At 45.6% G+C, this 21,527-nt stretch overlaps 1 protein-coding gene across 2 annotated transcripts in view; it reads right to left on the bottom strand.

Moving 5' to 3' along the window:
- The window catches only part of KAT2B (lysine acetyltransferase 2B), a 115,081-nt gene extending 93,863 nt beyond the window's left edge, over window positions 1-21,218 (bottom strand). For both annotated transcript variants that reach the window (XM_019022939.4, XM_055383265.2), the window contains exon 1: window positions 20,822-21,218. In XM_019022939.4, coding sequence (XP_018878484.2) covers window positions 20,822-21,124 — 303 coding nt within the window. In that variant the 5' untranslated portion in view covers window positions 21,125-21,218. The remainder of the gene's footprint in view (window positions 1-20,821) is intronic.
- Window positions 21,219-21,527: the final 309 nt, after the last annotated feature.

Raw genomic sequence — 21,527 nt, 5'->3', positions numbered from 1 at the left:
GGGTGGGGGGTAGGAACAGGGTTAACTGTAAATGGACCCAGGGATCCTTTGGAGGTGATGGAAATCTTCTAAAAGGTAGATTGTGGTGATGATTGTACAACTTGTCAATTTCTTAAAAATCATTGAATTGTACACTTAAAACTAGAGAATATTATGGTACCTAAATCATAACTCAATAAAGTTTTTTGTTTTTTTTTTTTTTTTTTTTTTTTTTTGAGACGGAGTCTCGCTCAGTCGCCCAGGCTGGAATGCAGTGGTGCGATCTCGGCTCACTGCAAGCTCCGCCTCCCAGGTTCACGCCATTCTTCTGCCTCAGCCTCCCAAGTAGCTGGGACTACAAGTGCCCGCCACCACACCCAGCTAATTTTTTGTATTTTTAGTAGAGATGGGGTTTCACAGTGTTAGCCAGGATGATCTCGATCTCCTGACCTCGTGATCCGCCCGCCTCGGCCTCCCAAAGTGCTGGGATTACAGGCGTGAGCCACCGCGCCCAGCCTTAAACTTGTATTTTAAAAGGCAAGAACTGATAGTAACTATCACTTCAAAGACAGGTGTTCCGAAAAGTTTCTCCAACGTGCGTCGCAGAATTGGGGCTTATCTTCTCCTCACAAATTAAGGAACCTTTAGTAAGACAGATACACTTACAATTTTAAAAAAATTTTTTATAATAGGACCAGCACATGGGGGTGTTCTTCTCTGTCCAAACCCAGTCCTTTTTGGATCTAAATAAGCAAAAGGTCCTTCCTTCACTGTCAGAATCTGACTTGGCAAAAGAGAAATAGCAAATGACAAGACAAGTGAGTCATTATGTAGGGTGCCCTGTTTTTGAAATTAGTAGAGAGTTGGAAACAATTAAAGCATGCTAATAATAAAGACTGGTGTTGCTGGTATTCATTTTGGGATTCCCTACTTCAGCAAGTAAGTCCAACTTTCTGGTCTTTTCACAAATTCATTGGAGCCAAACTGGAATCGAAATGAATTTCTGGGCTGGGTGTGGTGGCTCAGGTTTGTAATGCCAACCCTTTGAGAGGCCGGGGTGGGAGAATCACTTGAGGTCAAGAGTTAGAGACCTGCCTGGGAAACACAGACAGGCCCTATCTCTACAAAAAATAAAAATAAAAATTACCCAGGCATGGTGGCTCACACTTGTAGTCCCACCTATTTAGAAGGCTGGGGCAGGAGAATCACTTGTGCCCAGGAGTTAGAGGCTACAGTGAGATACGTTTGCGCCACTGCACTCCAGCCAGGGTGAGAGAGCAAGGCCCTGTCTCTCAAATAATTAATTGATTAATTAAAGTGAATTTCTAGATATTTATTCTAGTTCCCTTCTTAAAACTACCATACAGGCCGGATGTGGTGGCTAATGCCTGTAATCCCAGTACTTTGGGAGGCCGAGGTGGGCGGATTACTTGAGGTCAGGAGTTTGAGACCAGCCTGGCCAACAGGGTGAAACCCCGGCTCTACTAAAAAATACAAAAAATTACCTGGGCATGGTGGGGAGTGCCTGTAATCCCAGCTACTCGGGAGGCTGAGGAAGAGAATTGCTTGAACCTGGGAGGTGGAGGTTGCAGTGAGCAGAGATTGTGCCACTGCACTCCAGCCTGGGCAACAGAGCAAGACTCCATCTCAAAAAAAAAAAAAAGTGAAAATCAAAACTGCCATATGACATGCAAAACACAGCCTAAGGGTGGGGGAAAGGAAACTAAGAGTTTCTGGAAATGGTTATTAAAAGGGAGTAAGGAGTGAGACAGACAATGGGGGAGGATTGTGGTGACAGGATTTAAAATTTCAATTTCATTTGCTACCATTGCAAACTCTTTGAGTTTTCCACTTAACTGTGTACATGTATTTGAAAAAGATATTTTTGTTTTGTTTGTTTGATTGGTTTTTTCTTTTTTTTTTTGAGACGGAGTCTTGCTCTTTCGCCCAGGCTGGAGTGCAGTGGCTGGATCTCGGCTCACTGCAAGCTCCGCCTCCCGGGTTCACGCCATTCTCCTGCCTCAGCCCCTCTGAATAGCTGGGACTATAGGCGCCTGCCACCACGCCTGGCTAATTTTTTGTATTTGTAGTAGAGGTGGGGTTTCACCATGGTCTCGATCTCCTGACCTTGTGATCCACCTGCCTCGGCCTCCCAAAGTGCTGGGATTACAAGCATGAGGCACCACGCCTGGCCTTTTTTTTTTTTTTTTTTTTTGAGACAGAGTCTCTGTCGCCCAGGCTGGAGTACAGTGGCACGATGATCTCAGCTCATTGCAACCTCCGCCTCCCAGGTTCAAGCGATTTTCCTGCCTCAGCCTCCCGAGTAGCTGGGACTACTAGACGCATGCCATCACGCCTGGCTAATTTTTGTATTTTTAGTAGAGACGGGGTTTCACCATGTTGGCCAGGCTGGTCTCGAACTCCTGACCTCAAGTGATCTGCCCACCTCGGCCTCCCAAAGTGCTGGGATTACAGGTGTGAGCCACATGCCCAGCAAGATATTTTAATTATATTTTTAAAAAACAACACCTGGAGTCCACTGTAAGCAGCTGGGATTGCCAGAAGTTTTGTCTTTGGAAATGAGCAGTTTGAATTATGCTGATGTAATTAGGAGTAGTGCTTCTCAAACTCCAATCTACTCAGGAATCACCTGGAGATCTCATCAAAATGAAGATTAAGATTCAGTGGGTGTCGGGTGGAACCTGAGATTCTATATTTCTAAAAGTTCCTGGGTGAAGACCACTCTTTGAGTAGCCAAGATTTGAAGAGATAAAGATGGTTTGACTTCAGCAACACCTTTCTCTTCTCCCTGAATTAACTTTAGCTTTTCATATACAGATTAAATGGTTCAGTAATCCTTCCCTGGGACATAAGCCCTTTTTCTTCCTCCACTGCGTGACAATCCTTCCAGTTCACACAGTTGTACATGGAAGGCCAGCAGAAGATATCATAATGCTATGACTTCAAGCTGGGATTTTTAAACTATGGGAACTTTAAAAATCTGACACAAGTGAAAAGAGGAAAGTATACAGGGTGGGGATCAGGGTTCCCTCAGGAGAACAAAATTGCCGGGGATTGAGATAGAAATAGAATTGTAAGAGAGAAAAGATAACTAGTGAGGTAATTCACTATCAGAAGCATCTCTGAAAACCTTATTTTTCTTTTTATTTTTTTTTTTTTGAGACAGAGTCTCGCTCGTTGCCCAGGCTACGGTGCAGTGGCGCAATCTCGGCTCACTGCAATGTCCGCCTCCCAGGTTCAAGCAATTCTCCTGCCTCAGCCTCCCGAGTAGCTGAGATTATTGCCCACCAACACACCCAGCTAATTTTTGTATTTTTAGTAGAGACGGGGTTTCACCATGTTGGCCAGGCTGGTCTTGAACTCCTGACCTCAGGTGATCTGCCTGCCGTGGCCTCCCAAAGTGCTGAGATTACAGGCGTGAGCCACCGCACCTGGCTGAATACCTTAATTTAGAGTGCCATTTTGGTCTGTGAAGCCACAAGGAATCAAAAAAACAAATATTAAAGAGTGGTCAAGGCTACAGAAAGAGAGTGGAAAGCATATCATGAGGAAATGACCCAAGACAAAACAACCCAGGTATAAATAAACACCTCATTCAAATTCTTCTCATCTATGCTCTCCATGGTTACTCCAAAATCAAATCAACAGAAAATCTTCATGACATCCCTGTCTGGAAGAAATCCTTGTGTTTATGCTGGAGTTGAATAAGAAACTGCCCTCCCTTTGCTAAATATTATAATTAGGTCCCGCTGACTGAAAGGTCTGGAACCCCCTTGGCAGGCTCTCTGAAGATGCTGGAATGGCTCCAGTTGTTACCAAATAGCCTAGGGGTTGGCCAGACCCTTCATTACATCTGAGTGACCTCTCCAGGAGCAAACCTAAGCATGCATTACCCCTGAAAAGGCCTCAGGAGGTCCTGGGTGACACTGGGGCCCAGAAACTAGTACCCTGGAATGCTAAATCCAAGACAACTTCTTTCCATTTAATACACACACACAGAATTTATCAGAAATTATCTGTCAAAATGCCAGAGCAGTCAGCTCAGACTTCGACACAGTGGAAAGATCTGTCAAACTGCTTGGCTAACATTGAGCAGTTCAGACAACCAGCTGACTAATAGAATTTTTCACCCTTCCGCCTGTTGTTTTGGCACCAAATCAACCAGGATGAGCAAAATAAGTAGTACCTTATATGTTGTTTCCTTGGGCAGCTCACATTCTCATGGTATCAGTCATTATCTGAGATGATGACTCTCACATCCCCATAACCAGCCCAACCTGTAAAGCAGAACTTCCAGCCCTCATTTGTAACTGCTTACATCCAGCATTTCTGCCCAGTCAGTTTTACAAAAAGGCTTGCCCTCCATCCCAATACTCCCTTTTCAACTACGCTATTCCCTTGGTTGGCACTGTCCTTCTCCCAGCTCCTAAGGTTAATCTGCACTCAATGCCCTCATCCAGGCCACCTGATGCTTCTTTCAAACTCTGTCAGATCTATACCTTCTCCATTCTCATTGCCAGGGCCCCAGTTCAGGCCCTTATCAGCCAACTAGAAGAAATACTTCCTCCCCTCTTCCAATACATTCCCACTCCCAACCTTCCTCCTAATACCAGCTCACATCACTGTACTCTAAAATGCCACTTAAGAACGTCAAGCATTTGTGTTTACTACTTTCCAAGGCAATTGCAGTCCAAATCATGTTATGTTCCCCTCCCAACAACCCTGTAGGACAAGTAATTCAATGCTTAGAGAAGGGGTGTGGCTTGCCTGAGTTCACTCAGCTGGCAAAGAACAAGAAGCCAACATCAAAACCTAGAACTCCTCTGTGGCAATTCTAAAATACCTTATGCCTCCTTCTTCTTAAAGGGCAAGGACACTATTATCAAATGGATTCAGTCCAAAATTTTCTACCTGAAATTCAAGACCTTCTATCAACTCATTTCTTCCTAACCTAGCAGACCCTATTTCCCAGTTTCTCTTTGACCATATTTCTCTTTTCCTCCAAGTTGGTTAGCCTCTTTATTAAAAACAATAATTATTATTTAGCATTGTTTTAATTGTAACAGTAACTGACATCTATGAGGCATTCAGAATGTTCCAGATTCTATACCAAGTTACTAAATACATTATTTCATTTTATCCTCAAAATAGCATTTGTCTATTAACAGACATATCTAATGTATCATCTCCAACAAAGAACTCTTTATTCTTACCCAAACCTGCTTCTCCTGTGGTATTCTCTATCTTGGTAAATGGAACTACCATCCATTCAGTTGCTCAGGCCAAAAACCTGGACACTATCCTTCATTTCTGTCTTTTCATCACCACCTCCCTTGTAACAAATTAAGTCCTGTTGCCTCTACCCTTACAATGTAGCCCAAACTAATTCTCACCCCTCCATTCCTGCTACCCTAGCCCAAGACACCATCTATTCATACCTAGACTACAATAACTTCCAACTGGCCCTCTTTATCTACTGTTTCTCTCATATACTTTATTCTTCTCAGAGCAGCCAGAGGGGTCACTTCAAACTGGAAATCTAATTTGAATTCACTGGAAACAGCCCAAATGTCCATAACAAGTCAACAGATAAACAAACTAGTACGTCCATACAGCAGAATACTCCTCAGCAATAAACAGAAATTAACTACCAATGCATCCAACACCATGGATTAATCTCAAAAATATACTGAGTGAAAGAACAGTATGTACTATGTGGTAACACTTATATGAAAAATAGCTAAATTAACTTAAAGTGACACAAATCAGATCAGTGCTTGCTTCCAAGGGAGAGAGATTTGAATGGCAAGGAGCAGGCGGAAATTTTCTAGGGGGATGGAAAAGTTCTGTCTTGATACGTATTTGTTGAAACTTATCAGAACTAAAGATCTTGACATCACTGTGTAAAAATTATATGTTGGCAATCTGGCCCCCATTTATCCCTTCCACCTAATCTCCTACACTCATACCCCCCACCCCACCCACCTCCATCTAGCCACACAGGTCTCCTGACAGGCCTCACACATGACAAGCCACTTCTGGCCCCAAAGTCTTTGCACGGCACCCTCTTCCTCATTTCTTATCATGCAGGCCTTGGTCCGTGTCCCTTCTGCAGAAGGATTTCCTGGGCATGTATCTAGAGGAATTCCCCAGGCATTCTCATTTAATTCTCTGTTTTCATTCTCTGCGAGGCACTTACCACTTTCTGTTATTTTCTGGTTTATTGTCTGCTTCTGCTACCAGAAAGCAAGCTCTGCAAGAATAAGGACCCATCTGTCACTGTATCACCAGCATCTAAATCAACACCTGGCACATTAAATAACAATTTGTTGAGTAAACGGAAAAAGCTGACATATATCACTGTCTCCATATTACAGCTGCGAAATCTGAGGCTTGTAAAGCATAAGTAACCTCCCCATAGTCACACATCAGGGTTCAAACCCAGGCAGTCTGGTGCCCAGGTCCATGTTCTAAACTACTCTCACGTCTGGCTCACATCAGTTTTGCTTTGCTGCTTGGTTTTACTCTGTTCCCTCTACCTGGGCTGGGTCTCTCTCCCACCCTTTCACCTCCCCCTGGCTCACAATGGTTTCTCTCTGCATTGACTTCATGCTTGATTATTCATTTTAATTTTTCTTTCACTTAATATCTGTCTCCTCAACAAGAAAAGGGCTCCTTGTGGCTTTTGCTTCCTTTTGCACATGTAGCAGAGAAGTGGCCACAGGCCCCTAACCGGTGCTCACAGATGTGTTCCTTTAGAGGTGGGATGAGTCAGGCAGTCCTGTGAGTATGTGCCAATCCTGGGTTACATGACTCACTTCATTATTTCAAAGTATGCTGACCTTGGCGTCTTTGGCATTCTGCCATCTAGTTTCAACACCAGCTTGTCAGAGCTGATGCAAATTGGCACTGCCACCATCAATCACTATGATATTACTCAGGTCTCATCCTCGTACTTCTGGAACCTCCTGCATACCACACAAACCTCGCAAAAGGCTGCACAAGCCAAGAGTACGCAACGCATGGGGACTGATTAGGATGGCATGGAATTTAATGGAAGCAACCCCATACAACTTGCCCTGAGGTTACTGACAAGATTACCCTAAACCTCCTCCTGATATTAGGTGATGTATTGTTCCAAGTGGACCATTAGAGACATTATTCACACTTTTTTCCAAAATAAATGCATCCATCTCCTTCACATCTGTAATCAATCCCAGCACTTTGGAAGGCCGATGCGGTGGATCACGAGGTCAGGAATTCAAGACCAGCCTGGCCAAGATGGTAAAACCCCATCTCTACTAAAGATACAAAAATTAGCTGGGTATGGTGGCAGACCCCTGTAATCCCAGCTACTCAGGAGGCTGAGGCAGAGAATTGCTTGAACCCGGGAGGCGGAGATTGCAGTGAGCCAAGATCGCGCCACTGCACTGCAGCCTAGGTGACAGAGCAAGACGCCATCTCAAAAAAAAAAACCAAAAAAACAAAAAACAAAAACAAAAAAAATAAGCCTAAAGCTGGACACAATGGCTCATGCCTGTAATCCCAGAACTTTGGGAGGCCGAGGCAGATGGATCACTTGAGGTCAGGAGTTTGAGACCAGCCTTGCCAACACGGCGAGACCCCATCTCTACTAAAAATACAAAAATTAGCTTGGTGTGGTGGTACATGCCTGTAATCTCAGCTACTTGGGGGACTGAGGCAGGAGAATCACTTGAACCTGGAGGTGGAAGTTGCGGTGAGCTGAGATCATGCCACTGCACTCCAGCCTGGGCTACAGAGTGAGACTCCATCTCAAAAAAGTAAAATAAAATAAAAATAAATAAAAAATAAGCCTAAATGGTAAAGGAACAATTAAAGAAAGTCTACTGTAGACTTTAAAGTGGGCCACAAAGTAACAAAAAATATAAATAGTAGTTTAAAGAATGCCTTCATATACAATTGATTTTTAAGTTTACTAATATAATACAGACTTCTAGAATATATGCTAAAACTTTGTCTCACTTTGTAGCTTTTAATTCACTGATCTCATAACACTCATATACCTTCGTGAGTTTTTTTGTTTTGTCTTGTTTTTTGAGACAGGGTCTCACTCTGTCACCCAAACTACAGTGCAGCAGCATACTCACGGCTCACCACAGCCTGGACCTCCTGGACTCAAGTGATCCTCCTGCTTCAGCCTCCTGAGTAGCTAGGACTACAGACATGTGCCACCATGCCCAGCTAATTTTTGTATTTTTATAGAGATGGGGTCTCATTATGTTGCCCAGGCTGGTCTCAAACCCTTGAGCTCAAGCAATCTGCCCACCTTGGCCACCCAAAAGTAGGATCCCACACCTGGGATTACAGGCGTGAGCCACATTCCTGGCCTTGAGAATTTAATTGTAACTTGCAGAAGAGGAAACAGTGGTTGGAGAGGATTAAAATATAGGTGATTCCTCTTTGCTTGATTTGTAGGAGACGTTCAGGCCATAAGATAACTGTTGCTTGTCATCAAGTCTGCCATGAACCAAGGGGAAACACACTTAACTATGAGTAGGTGTTGTTCCAGCCCCAGCTGGAGGCTGCCCTGCTGCAGACCACAAAGCTAGCTACTAAACCTCCCTGCACCTTAGTTTCCTCATCTTTCTTTTTCGAAGATGGAGTCTAGCTCTTGTCGCCCAGGCTGGAGTGCAGTGGCGCAATCTCAGCTCACCGCAACCTCCACCTCCTGGGTTCAAGTGATTCTCCTGCCTCAGCCTCCCGAATAGCTGGGATTACAGGCACCTGCCACCACACCTGGCTAATTTTCGTCTTTTTGTTTTTTTAGTAGAGACGGGGTTTCACCATGTTGGCCAGCCTGGTCTCAAACTCCTGACCTCAGGTGATCTGACCACCTCGGCCTCCTAAAGTGCTGGGATTACAGGCATGAGCCACCGTGCCTGGCCTCTTTTTCTCTCTCTCTTTTTTTTTTTTTTTTTTTTTTTTTTAAGAGACGGGGTCTCTCTCCGTAGCCTAGGCTGGATCACCAACTCAGCCTCCTAAAGTGCTGGGATTACAGGCATGAGCCACCATGCCTAGCCATCTTTACAATACAGTTTCCTTTCCACCAATCTCACAAAGCCTGTGAATATCAAATTACCAATTTATTCAACAAATATTTATCAAGTGCCTACTATATGCAAGGTATGATCCACCTGAGATATGAATTTAATGGAAAATTCAATGGAATTTAATCCCCAGTACAACTTGTCTGTTTCTCCTATGGGCTGAGGCCTTATGGGCTCCATGAACCCAAATCTCTGCTTCATGGAGCTTCTATTGTCATAAGGAAAACAGATAAGAAATCATTTTTTAAAACACAATTTCCAAATATTAAGAAGTGCAGTAAAGGAAAACAAAACAAGATAAGATTACAGAGTGATAGATGGGGTGCTGCTACTTTAGACCGTAGAGTCAGGAAGGCTTCTCTGAGAAGCTGGCATTTAAGAACAGACTGGAATGAGGCTTTGAGAACAAGATACAGAGATACATGGGAGAGAAAAGTGTGCAAAGCAGCAGGTAACCACATGCACAATTAGATGCTAGAGATGAATGTGATTCAAAATTATAAGAGACTTGATTCCATTTCAATTATAACTAGGTGATAAATTATCTTAAGAAGTTTGAACAGGAGGTACCTGAGCAGAAATCTTCCAAAGCAGCCCATGGAATTTAATGTTAAATGAATAAATAAATGGCAATAGATATAACACCCCATGTGTGCAAAACACACAATCTTTAAGTAAATTCCCATTTTGTTAAATATACCAATTACGGAAAAGACTAATTTATAAGTGGATGGTTCAAATGAATCAGCCATTAAATAACGAGCTCATCATATATTCAATACTACTTTTCAGGGACAGTTGTTATGAAAAATCTTTGTGGAGCTGTAGAGTAATCTTTGCTTCTCACTGTCATTCCTGGGGAGAGGGTGGCATTTAATGGCCTCAGCAAGTAGTTCTAGAGAACACAGGAATGAATGTTCTCTTTCCAACATCTCTATCAACTAGGCCCACATAAGAAAGGTGGCATTGCCCACTGGAGCTTTATGTACTGGGCTCTGCCAGCCTTTTAGGAAAGCTGCCATCACTCTCAACATGTATGGTTCTGCATGGCTCACCGACTACAACGTATAGCAACTCTAGTCATCTTCCAGAACAAGGGACAAGTGGCAACAGGATTTCACATGAATATTTACCAGTAAGGACTCACCAATACGGACTCCAGGGGAGAAGGAGCTATGCAGGCTAGACATACTACCAGCAGTGACATCATCAGCCCACATGCACCCACCTCCTTATCATTCTGCCTCTCTTCCTTTCATATTCCTTATCTACATCTACTTGGCCAAGTACCCCTCCTTGATTTGTTTTTTTTTTTGTTTGGTTTTTTTTTTTTTTTTTGAGACAGAGTATTGCTCTGTCACCCAGGCTACAGTACAGTGGTGTGATCTTGGCTCACTGCAACCTCTGCCTCCTGGGTTCAAGCCATCCTCATGCCTCAGCCTCCCAAGAAGCTGGGACTACAGGTGTGTGCCACCATGCCCAGCTAATTTTTGTATTTTAGTAGAAACAAGGTTTTGTCATGTTGGCCAGGCTGGTCTTGATTTCTTGGCCTCAAGTGATCTGCCCACCTCGGCCTCTCAAAGTGCTGGGATTATAGGCATGAGCCACCATACCCGGCCACCTCCTTGATTTCTTATCCACATTCCTGCCCTCCTGGGTTCTTCCAAATTTGACTATCAAATTCCCATCCTTTCTTTCAAAAGCTTAGTTAAAGATTCATCCCATAGAATGGCATGACCCCAGGAGGCAGATCTTGCAGTGAGCCAAGATCATGCCACTGCACTCCAGTCTGGGTGACAGAGCGAGACTCCGTCTCAAAAAAGAAAAAAAAAAAGATTCATCCCATGAGGCTGTCCACATCCAATGACTTCCTCCTGAAAATTGCTGGCAATGTTTTAATTTTTTAATTTAAAAACATGTGTCTTTACAAACTACTGCTATATGCAATAATATAGATGCATCTGACAGACATAATGTTGAGTGAAAGAACCCAGACACAAATAATTCATACCACATGACTCAATTTATGTAAAGTTTAAGAACACACAAAACTAATCTCTGGTAATAGAAGTCAGAATAAGGATTACCAGGAGTGGGGAGGAGGCACAAGAGAACCCTCTGAGATGCTGGAAATGTCCTACAGCTTTATCTAGGTGGCAGTTGCATAGATGTATACACATGTAAAAGTTAATTGCGCTATAAACATGATTTGAGCCCTTTATGTGTAATGCAACTAAAAGTTTTTTTTAATGACTCCTTTTTATCATGTTGAGATACTGTTGTGCGAACAGTCTTATATAAACTGGTTGGGGGACTTCTAAATCTTTTTTTTTTTTTTTTTTGAGACAGGGTCTCACTCCATTGCCCATGCTAGAGTGCAGTGGTATGATGTCAGCTCACTGCAATCTCCGCCTCCTGGGCTCAAGCAGTCGTCCCACCTCAGCCTTCTGAGTAGCTGGGACTATAGGCGCAAGCCACCACACCCTGCTAATATTTGTATTTTTAGTAGAGACCGGGTCTCACCGTGTTGCCCAGGCTGGTCTCGAACTCCTGAGCTCAAGCGATCCGCCCGCCTCAGCCTCCCAAAACGCTGTGATTACAAGGGGGAGCCACAGTGCCCAGCTGGACTTCTAAACTTTCAAGACAGTCAATTTCTTAACTTTCTGACACATTTGGCACCTTCTACAGCCTGAGTAGGTATCTCTTTCATCTTTCTTCAACAGAGAATTCTATTGGGCCAGCACAGTGATCAGTCTTGATTGTCAACTTTAAAACAATCAAGAGCATGTATATGTCTGTCCTGGGCCAGTAATAAAGAATGCTTATTTTGTTTACTTTATGGCCTGCACAGGTTCAATGGACTAGCAAATCCTTTGAACATACCTCTCAATTGGAGTACAATAAATTTCAAACGACAGCAGAATGCCTAAAACAAATGTAATCCTCTCAAGAAACCATTTGGAAGAAAAGCGACCCCCTCTACCCCATGCGAAAGTTTTGGAAGAGGAGGCAAAATGGTGCATAGGAAAGAGGATCTACTTGGGCAGACGCTTTCCTGAGTAACCACTGTAGCTTGAAGAAGTCACTTAACCTCTTTGGGTCTCAGTTCCCTGCTAGTAAAATGACCTCCCTTACCTTCCACTTACCCCGGGTAGAAGAATCAAATGACGTGAGACATAACACTTTGGCAAACACACAAACTGCTAATACCAATGGAACGTTTTTTACAAATAAAATTAAATAGACATTTGTGGAACGCCTAGGTTCCAAGAACTTTCATATATCCTGAAGTATTTAATCTTCACAATAAGTCAATGAGGTGGCACCTGGACTCCTACTTCACCAAGGAGGAAACCGAAACTAGGCAGTTAAGGCGATGCCCGGCCAGGCACGGTGGCTCACACCTGTAATCCCAGCACTTTGAGAGGCCAAGGTGGGCGGATCACGAGGTCAAGAAATCGAGACCATCTTGGGCAACATGGTGAAACCCCGTCTCTACCAAAAATACAAAAATTAGCCGGGCGTGGTGGCGGGGGCCTGTAGTCTCAACTACTCGGAAGGCTGAGGCAGGAGAATCACTTCAACCTGGGAGGTGGAGGTTGCAGTGCACGCCACTGCACTCCAGACTGGCGACAGAGCAAGACTCCGTCTCAAAAAAAAGAAAAGGGGGGCGCTGCCCAAAGGCACCCAGCATAGAGGGAAAGAAGCAAGGATTCCCCTCTTCTCTCCCCATGTGCGAGTAGCCAATGTGCCTGTTCTAATTCCCCGTTTGAATCAGATGACCACAGCAGAAAAGCACCATGCAAGAGTAGAAAACTGTTGACAATTTTTCCTAAATAGCCACTTTTCTCTTAACGACAGACTAACTAAATCAGAAGCCACTGAGCCTTGAAAATCCTAATTTTATTGGCACTACACGGAGTATTCATCTGAGAAGCAGATGTGCTGACTGCTCCCAGGCATCTTACAGGAAAGTTTATATTTCACCCTCCATAGTCACCATGATGGATCAGACCCTATGGATTTACTTAACAACCGCAGAATTAAATCTGGCTAACACCGAGGCAACTGGGTTTAAATCTGCCAGATGATTTTTAAAAACAAAACAAAACAAAAACCTTAAACAGGCTATATCACAAATCGCTATTTCCAAGCACACACTTCCTAAAACAAAACAGTCCTCAGCAGATTTTGCTGTTTTGCCCTGTAAACTACTTTCTCAGTTATATAAAACTACAAATTGCAATCTGAAGGCTTTGCAGGCTTGAATTTCCATCTTCCCTGAAAATTTCTGAGGATACAGAATTAAATTTGGACATCTTTCTCTCAGGCTTTTTGTATTGTGCCTGCCAAATGAAACATTTTTTCCTTTGTATGCTTGGCTTTATGACACTTACCGCATTTTAGAGAAGTCACCACAGGATACAATTGTATGCAATAAACTTATGTGGCTAAAGACTGATCTTTTAAAACAACATCTTATCCGCCTCCCTCCATGTTTTGTACTTTGCTGTGACACTATTGCCTATCTGAAGCCTTGCCAAAAAGATATTTCTAATTTAGTTTCTGTTTGCAAACCAACAACCAATTTGATACAAAATATCACTTTAAAAAGGTATTCATGGGCCTTGTGTGGTAGCTCATGCCTGTAATCCCAGCACTTCAGGAGGCGCAGGCAGACAGATCACTTGAGGTCAGGAGTTTGAGACCAGCCTGGCCAACATGGTGAAACCCCGTCTCTACTAAAAATACAAAAAAAATTTAGCAGGGCATGGTGGCACTTGCCTGTAATCCCAGCTACTCGGGAGGCTGAGGCAGGCAAATTGCTTGAACCCGGGAGGTGGAGGCCGCAGTAAACTGAGATCACACCACTGCACTCCACTCCAGCCTGGGTGACAGAGTGAGGCTCCGCCTCAAAAAAAAAAAAAAAAAAGTACTCATGGCAAGAGGAAACTTTCGGGGATAGAAGAAGTCATAACACTGGGTTGTGGTGATAGATGCACAACTGCATACATTAACTCAAAAGCAGCATAGTTACAGTGGGCACGTTTTATGATCTATAAATTATACCACAATAAAGCTGTTTAAAATATATGCCCATGATTCACAAAGTGAGATTTTTCAGATTTTAAGTGTTAGTCAAATTCATATTAAAAGCATTGGTTTAGGCTAGGCGTGGTGGTTCATGCCTGTAATCCCAGCACTTTGGAAGGCCAAGGCAGGCCAATTGCTTGAGCCCAGGAGTTCAAGACCAGCCTGTTAAACATGGCGAAACCCAGGTTGGCGAAACATCTCTATAAAAAATACAAAAATTAGCCGGCCATGGTGACGTGCGCCTGTGGTCCCAGCTACTTGGGAGACTAGGGTGGGAGGATCACCTGAGCCCACTGCACTCCAGCCTGGGAAGCAGAGTAAGACCCTGCCTCAAAAAAGCCTCAGAAAAAAAAAAAAGGTGGGGGGCAAAACAAAAACCATTGATGTTTTTTCTTTCTGTGCTGCAAAGGTATTTGTCTAAAACAGGCTTTCTCAACTTCTGTTAATTCTATTAATATTTTGGACCAGATAATTATTTGTTGGGGGGAGTTGTCCTGTGCATTGTGGGATGTATAGCAACATTACTGGCCTCCACTCACTAGTTGCCAGTTGCATTCCCTTCTCCCAATTGCAAAGATTGAAAATGTCTCCAGACATTGTCAAATGTCCCCTGGGAGGTTAAATAGCTCCTGGGTGAGAGCCACTGCTCTAAATGCTGACAAATGAAAAAGACAATTTGCTCTCTGGGGGAGTGACTGACAAATACAAAGGTGTTGGGGGGCGCTCTCCAACTATAAGGCTTGTTCTAGTGTCCCACCCACCAGCCCTTAGCCAACAGAGGATGCTTTTTGTTTTATGGTGGCACATCTACCTCTGCTCTCTGTATATTCTACACCCAGTGCTACTTCTAGATTATAAATCATTATTATTATTATTTTGAGACAAGGTCTAGTGCAGTGGCATGATCTCAGCTCACTGTAACTTCTGCCTCCCAGGCTCAAGCCATCCTCCCACCTCAACCTCCTGAGTAGCTAGGGACTACAGGCACGCACCATCATGCCCGGCTAATTTTTTGTAATTTTTGTAGAGACAGGGTTTCACCATGTTGCCCAGGCTGGTCTCAAACTCGTGAGCTCAAGTGATCCGTCTGCCTTGGCCACCCAAACTCCTGGGATTACAGGCACAAGCCACCATGCCCTGGGCCTATTTTTTCAATTAAGACTAATTTTATAGTCCTGTACCCATGAAACTCCTTAAATGTGGCACCTTGCCAAGAACCCAAGCAACTGGGTTCTCCATAAATGCTTTGTGGCCACTGACTCTGATATATGAGTAAAGCAGCAGGCAATTCCGTTTATTTAGCCAGCATTAACCTAGCATCTTTATGTTCTAGGAATTCTGGGGACACTTTTTTCTTTTAACTTTAAGGTTGAAGTCATGATCACCACTTTATACATGCAGTCATTGAGGCTCAGAGAAAAACTAAGTGACTTGTGCCTAAGATCACACAAGTGGCAGAACTGGGGTGGATTCAGGACTGAGTCTGTTGCTCTTACTTGACTTTCAAGTTAACAGCATCTCCCCTACCTTCTGAGGGCTTGCCATGGGCAAGACACCACGCTGGATGTCTAATACAGCCCATTTTAAATCCTCACTGTTATGCCATGAGGGGGGTAACATCATTCCTTTACAGACAGGGAAATAAAGGCTTAAATGAAATCCTTATCCAAGGTTGCAGAGCTAGATATCCCAAAATTTGAACTCAGATTAGCCTGAACTCTGAAGCCCATGTTCTTAGCCACTATACCCTATTGTCTCTTCTTACGTATTAATATAAATGGCCTGCTCCTTTAGGAAGGGTTAGTCAATGGGTTTTGTTTCTCTTTTGAAGTTAGTAGATGATATACTTTAATTCAAGAAGATTTGGATTTGGCCTACTCATACATTCACTTGAGGTTTCTTTTATAACATTAAAAACCCAATCCCAAGCAGGCATGGTGGTGCAGGCCTGTAGTCCCAGCTACCCAAGAGGCTGAGGTGGGAGGATCACCTGAGTCAAGGAGTTCAAGGCTGCAGTGAGCTATGATCGTGCCAGTGTACCCCATCCTGGGCAACAGAGCAAGACCCTGTCTCTAAAATAAATAAATAAATAAATAGGCCAGGTGCAGTGGCTCACACCTGTAATCCCAGCGCTTTGGGAGGTGGAGGCAGGCAGATTGCTTGAGCCCAGGAGTTGGAAACCAGCCTGGCAAACATGGCGAAACCCCATCTCTACCAAAAAAAATACAAAAATTAGCCAATATGATGGTGCATGCCTGTGGTCTCAGCTACTCAGGAGGCTAAGGTGGAAGGATCACTTGAGCCTGGGAGGTACAGGTTGCAGTGAGCCAAGATCACACCACTGTACTCCTGCCAGGGTGACAGAGCGAGACCTTGTCTCAAAAAATAAATAAATAAACAAATAACCCAATCCTATCAATATCTGTGGGACACCTAGAACTGTCCTATATGACAAATCTCTACTTAGTTGTCAAGAAGTGATTAAGTTAAAATTCCACAACTGCTAACATCACAGCTAATCATTTCTTCCATTTTCTCTTCTCTGCTTCATTCGTTTAGTCAATAACCGCATCGCTAAGAATCTATTCAAAGATTCTAAATGCACATCAAATAATCATACAAATCATAATATAAGCACCAGGAAGAGTACAGATGAATTTGGATAATTTCTAATGGGAAGGCTGCTCAGGGGGGTAAAGGAAAGGCAAGGAATCTGAGTTCTGTAGGAAGGGTTGGGAGTTAATTTTAAAATGTGGAAAGAAGAGCTTCCAGTCCCAGTGAACAGCATGTGCAAAGCCCCTCACCCCACCTCACCCCCGACTAGGTGAAAGGAAACCATGTGCCTGAACCGTCGATAAGGAGCCACAGATAGCAGTAGCCAGGCCATGCAGGGCCTTGTGGACCACAATAAAGAGAAATTAAAGGGCCTGAAGTGTGGGTTTAACATGGTCAGATCTACTTTATTTTATGTATTTTTTTTTTTTTTTTTTTTTTTTTTTTTTTAGGGAGAATCTCGCTCTGTCACCCAGGCTGGAGTACAGTGGTGCAATCACAGCTCACTGCAACCTCTGCCAGCACGCCTGGTTAATTTTTTATTTTTTGTAGAGACGAAGTCTCACTATATTGCCCAGGCTGGCCTCAAACTCCTGGACTCAAGTGATCCTCCCGCCTCGGCCTCCCAAAGTGCTGGAATTACAGGTCTGAGCCACTGCGCCTGGCCTAGATCTACATTTTTAATGAACACAGAACCAAAATGACTCTGAAGCAACCTTTACCAGGACACAGTTCAAAGATCTGGATCCTGCAAAACAAGTTTGTTTGTTTCTTTTCTTTTTTCTTTTTTTTTTTTCTTTTTCTTTTCTCTGGGGTGTGTCACGTCACCCTGGCTGAGTTAGCTCCCTTCTTTTTTGGTTTCGTTTGTGAAGTTTAAAGGCCAGATTTATATCAGGCCTGGGACCTGTTTTTCTTTCAAAAGCCCCCCAGTGAACTACCTTATCTCTTTCTAGATCCCTCCTCATTCTCTAATCTCTCTAATCTAACTTGCCAAGGGGCCTGTGGCAAAGGTAGAGCAATCTGTCCTTTTGGGCTTGCTCATATTAAGTGCAGAAACAAGCTGAGAGAGAACCACAGATTTTGCTCTCTTACACTCCCTCGTACCCAATCAAGTCCAGTTAAATTTTTTTTCTTTTTTTAAAAAGCAAATCTGAGATAGTGTCACTCCCCAGGTTAAGATTCCTGCACTCCTCAGTGCCCTCTTGGCCACGCACCCCACCCCGTGGCCCTAGGCAACAAAGGTCTGGCTCAGTTGGCCCACCTCCAAGCTTCCAGAACTGCTTTCAGTTTCTCCACTACAAGAAGCTTCACCCCACCCCACTCTGCCCTGCCAAGAGTTCTTAGCAGCCACTGACACTTCCTCCAGGAAGCCAATCCCACCCTACCAGTGCCCCAGTCTATGAACTGTCCTGCTCTGGGTCCGCAACTACTCCAAGAAAGTAGTTTTTCTGAACTTCTCTGTAATTTTGGTTCACTGCCCTCCTCCCTAGGCCCCCAACACATGCATACACACACATGCACTTGTGCACACACACAATAAGTAACTCCTGAAGGACAAATTCTGTGTGTCATAGGCCCAGCACCTAGCACAATGCCTGACACCCAGTTGGTAACCCTCTAAATATTTACTGAATGAATGGATACATAAAAATGTACACTTTCAGCCAGGCATGGTGGCTCATGCCTATAATCTCAGCACTTTGGGAAGCAAGGCGGGCAAACTGCTTGGGCTCAGGAGTTTGAGAACAGCCTGGGCAACAAGGTGAAACCCTGTCTCTACAAAGAATACTACTACTAATAATAATAGTGTACTGGTGCGTGCCTGTAGTCCCAGCTACTCAAGAGGCTGATGTAGGAGGATCACCTGAGCCCAGGGAGGTTGAGTCTGCAGTGAGCTACAATCATGCCACTGCACTCCAGCCTACATGGCAGAGTGAGACCCTGTCTCAAAAAAAAAAAAAGACGTTAAAATAAATTTTCTCTTTCTCTTGTTGGGTCATGAAAGTGACCAGGAAACACTCAAATCCCACTTGGAAGTGGTGCTACATCTCACCCATGGAAATTTGAAAAGATCAAAAATATCATTGCAGGCCACATATGCTCATGGTTTTAGACAAAACCAAAACTTCAGGAAAGTTTTCAGACATTAAAGCTACAGCAGGCAGCAGGAAGTCTTTAAGAAGTGCTGGTGATGAGAACCCAATAAATAAATTATAAAATAAAGCCAGAACACAAACACTGAGTTGAGACAGTTCCTGCATGAGCCCACTTTGGCTGCAAAACGCCAAGGCCACCAAGTAATTGACCTTGCTCTTTTTTTTCATAGGTTTTTGTGGAACAGGTGGTGTTTGATTATATAAGTTCTTTAATGGTGATTTGTGAGATTTTGGTGTAGTCATCACCCAAGCAGTATGCCGTGGACCCATGACCTTGTTCTTAATTCTGTACATAGCTCGCCCTTCTGCCTACTACAGTCAGTGTCCTGTTCTCATTCGTCTAATGCCCTTCATGATCAACTCCTGGGCTTGCACCTTTCTTAGAAGCACACTCCCCACTTCATCTTTTTTGCATTCCTTCTTCAGAAATAACCACATAGCATTATTATTTGTTTCTGTCTTTTCTGCTAAAATCAAAGGGGACAAATAATATATTGTCCAGGTCTGAATTGGAATGTGGTCTGTGGACTAGCATAGCATCACTTGGGAGTTTGTCAGAAATGCAAACTCTCAGCTTCCACCTCAGACCACCTGATTCATAATCAGCATTTTAACCAGCTTCCCCAGGAGATTCCCATGCACATTAAAGTTTGAGGAGCACTGGGCTAGATCCTACATTCACTCAACAAATATTTATTGAACCAGTGTAGGATACAGAGGTGCTTAACATAAACCTGAGCATATGGTGTGGAAAAAGAGCAAGCATAGACATTCCATTGTGACTGAGAAGCTCCTGCAAGTACCAAGAAGAGTATAACCTAGATGTTCTAGTAGAATAAATTATAGTTATGTCAAAATTCAGAAGTGGTCACTGCAGCTTGGTTGTGACAATCGGGAATCTGGAATCTGGGAACTGGACCCTCTTTGCAGCAGGCAGGAAGAATACAGGGAGGTGTGAGTGTGTGTGAGTGTGTCTCTTCCCTGCCTCAGCCACAGGCCGCAGGAGCTGACAAGGCCAAGTCCCCGCCCCCCTCAGCTGTCACCCTGTCAAAACAAAGCCGCTGCTGACAGCGCAGGGCCAGCCTGCCCCGCGGCCTCGGGCAATCCTCCCACCTCGGGAACACAGCCTCCACATCTGGATCTGCAGCTGGGGGTGACAGGGTGCCTAAACTGGCATGGAGAGTGGGTAGCAAGAAATGGGTGTCCTCAAACTGAGCAGTAGCGCCCGCCGCGCTGGGCTGTCACTTTGCCAAATCCTGTTTACACCTCGAGCAGCTGGGACAGCGTTTTAACTAAACAAGTAATAATACAATAATGACAGGGCTGTCACCGCGCGCGGCAGTGCCTCCGCCCCCAGCCGAGGGCGCCAGGCGCCACAAAACCCTCGCCTCGGACTCTGCCCACCTTCCCACCCCGCGCTTTCTTCCCCTTCTCTTTCCCAAAGTGCCAGGAGTCCGGGAGTCTTCTCCACCCCCACTCCTTGCACCTAGTTCCTCCCAGTGGGACACAGGAAGGGATCGATTGCAGAAGGAACCACTCAGTCCCCCAAAAGATTTTTCCTTGCCCCTGGGTCACCCGCCACATGGAGAGCACCGCTCCACTCCCGGGAAAGTGACTCCAGCGAGCTCCTACAGAGCAACAAAACCCCAAGGTAGCCCGGGAGCTCGGATGCCGAAGCTACTCCTTTCAAGCGGAAGGAATGAAGGGCTCTCCGTCTTAGTGATCCCCCTTCTTCAAACCCAGCAGGACTCTTATCCAAGAAGAAGCTAATTGGGCGCGGGCGACAGGAGCACTTCCGCGGTGCAGCGGCCCCAGGCGGGAGGCGAGAGGCAGGAGGCGGGAGGAGGAGGTGGAAGCGGGAGGGGGAGGGGGGTCCCGCGGGCTGGGCCCCTAGCACCCATCCGCGGTCCGAGAGCGGCGAGCGCGTACCTTGCAGGCGGAGTACACTCCGAGTTTCTCCAGTTTCTTGGCCCGCGGAGCGGAGCGTAGTTGCGCTTTCTTCACGGCGATTCGGGCCGAGCCACCGCCTCCCGGTCCTTCGGCCGTGCCCGCTGCAGCCACTGCCGTCGCCGGACCGCAGGCGCCCGAGCCCCCGGCGGCAGCAGCGCAGGGGGAGCCCTGCGGGGGCGCGGGCGGAAGCGCCGCAGGCTGCGGGGGCAGCGCCCCGGGCCCGGCCCCTGCCCCGGCTCCTGCCCCGCAGCCGCCCGGCCCGGCCCCGCCAGCCTCGGACATGCCGCCCCGGAGCACGGCAGGAGGCGCCGAGTGTCAGGCGCCGCCGCCGCCGCCAGGGTCTCCCTCTCGGGCTCTGGTAGTCGGGAGAGCGAGACCCTCCCCCCACGCCCTCCCGCCCCCTTCGCCCACCCCCCTCCCCGTCCCCGCCCTCCCCCTAGCGCGCCGCTCGCCCGGCTCGCTCTGGCCGGGCCCCGCGCGCTGATGGTGGTGGCGGCGGCGGCAGCGGCGGCAGCTGCTCCCCCAGGAGGGAGGGGACTAGCGGCTCCGCTGCCGCTGCCGCCGCCGCCGCCACAGCACACGCCCTCCCTTGGTTCTCCTGCCCGGGACTCTGCTCCGCGCCCTGGCTGCAGACATGTTCCTCGGGACTGCAGACTAAGTGTGCGTGCCGGCGGCTGCCAGCCTC

The sequence above is a fragment of the Gorilla gorilla genome, chromosome 2 (assembly GCF_029281585.2).
Source record: "Gorilla gorilla gorilla isolate KB3781 chromosome 2, NHGRI_mGorGor1-v2.1_pri, whole genome shotgun sequence".
Classification (NCBI taxonomy): Eukaryota; Metazoa; Chordata; class Mammalia; order Primates; family Hominidae; genus Gorilla; species Gorilla gorilla.
The sequence above is the reverse complement of the archived record's forward strand: the minus strand, read 5'-3'. Positions and strand labels throughout refer to the sequence as shown.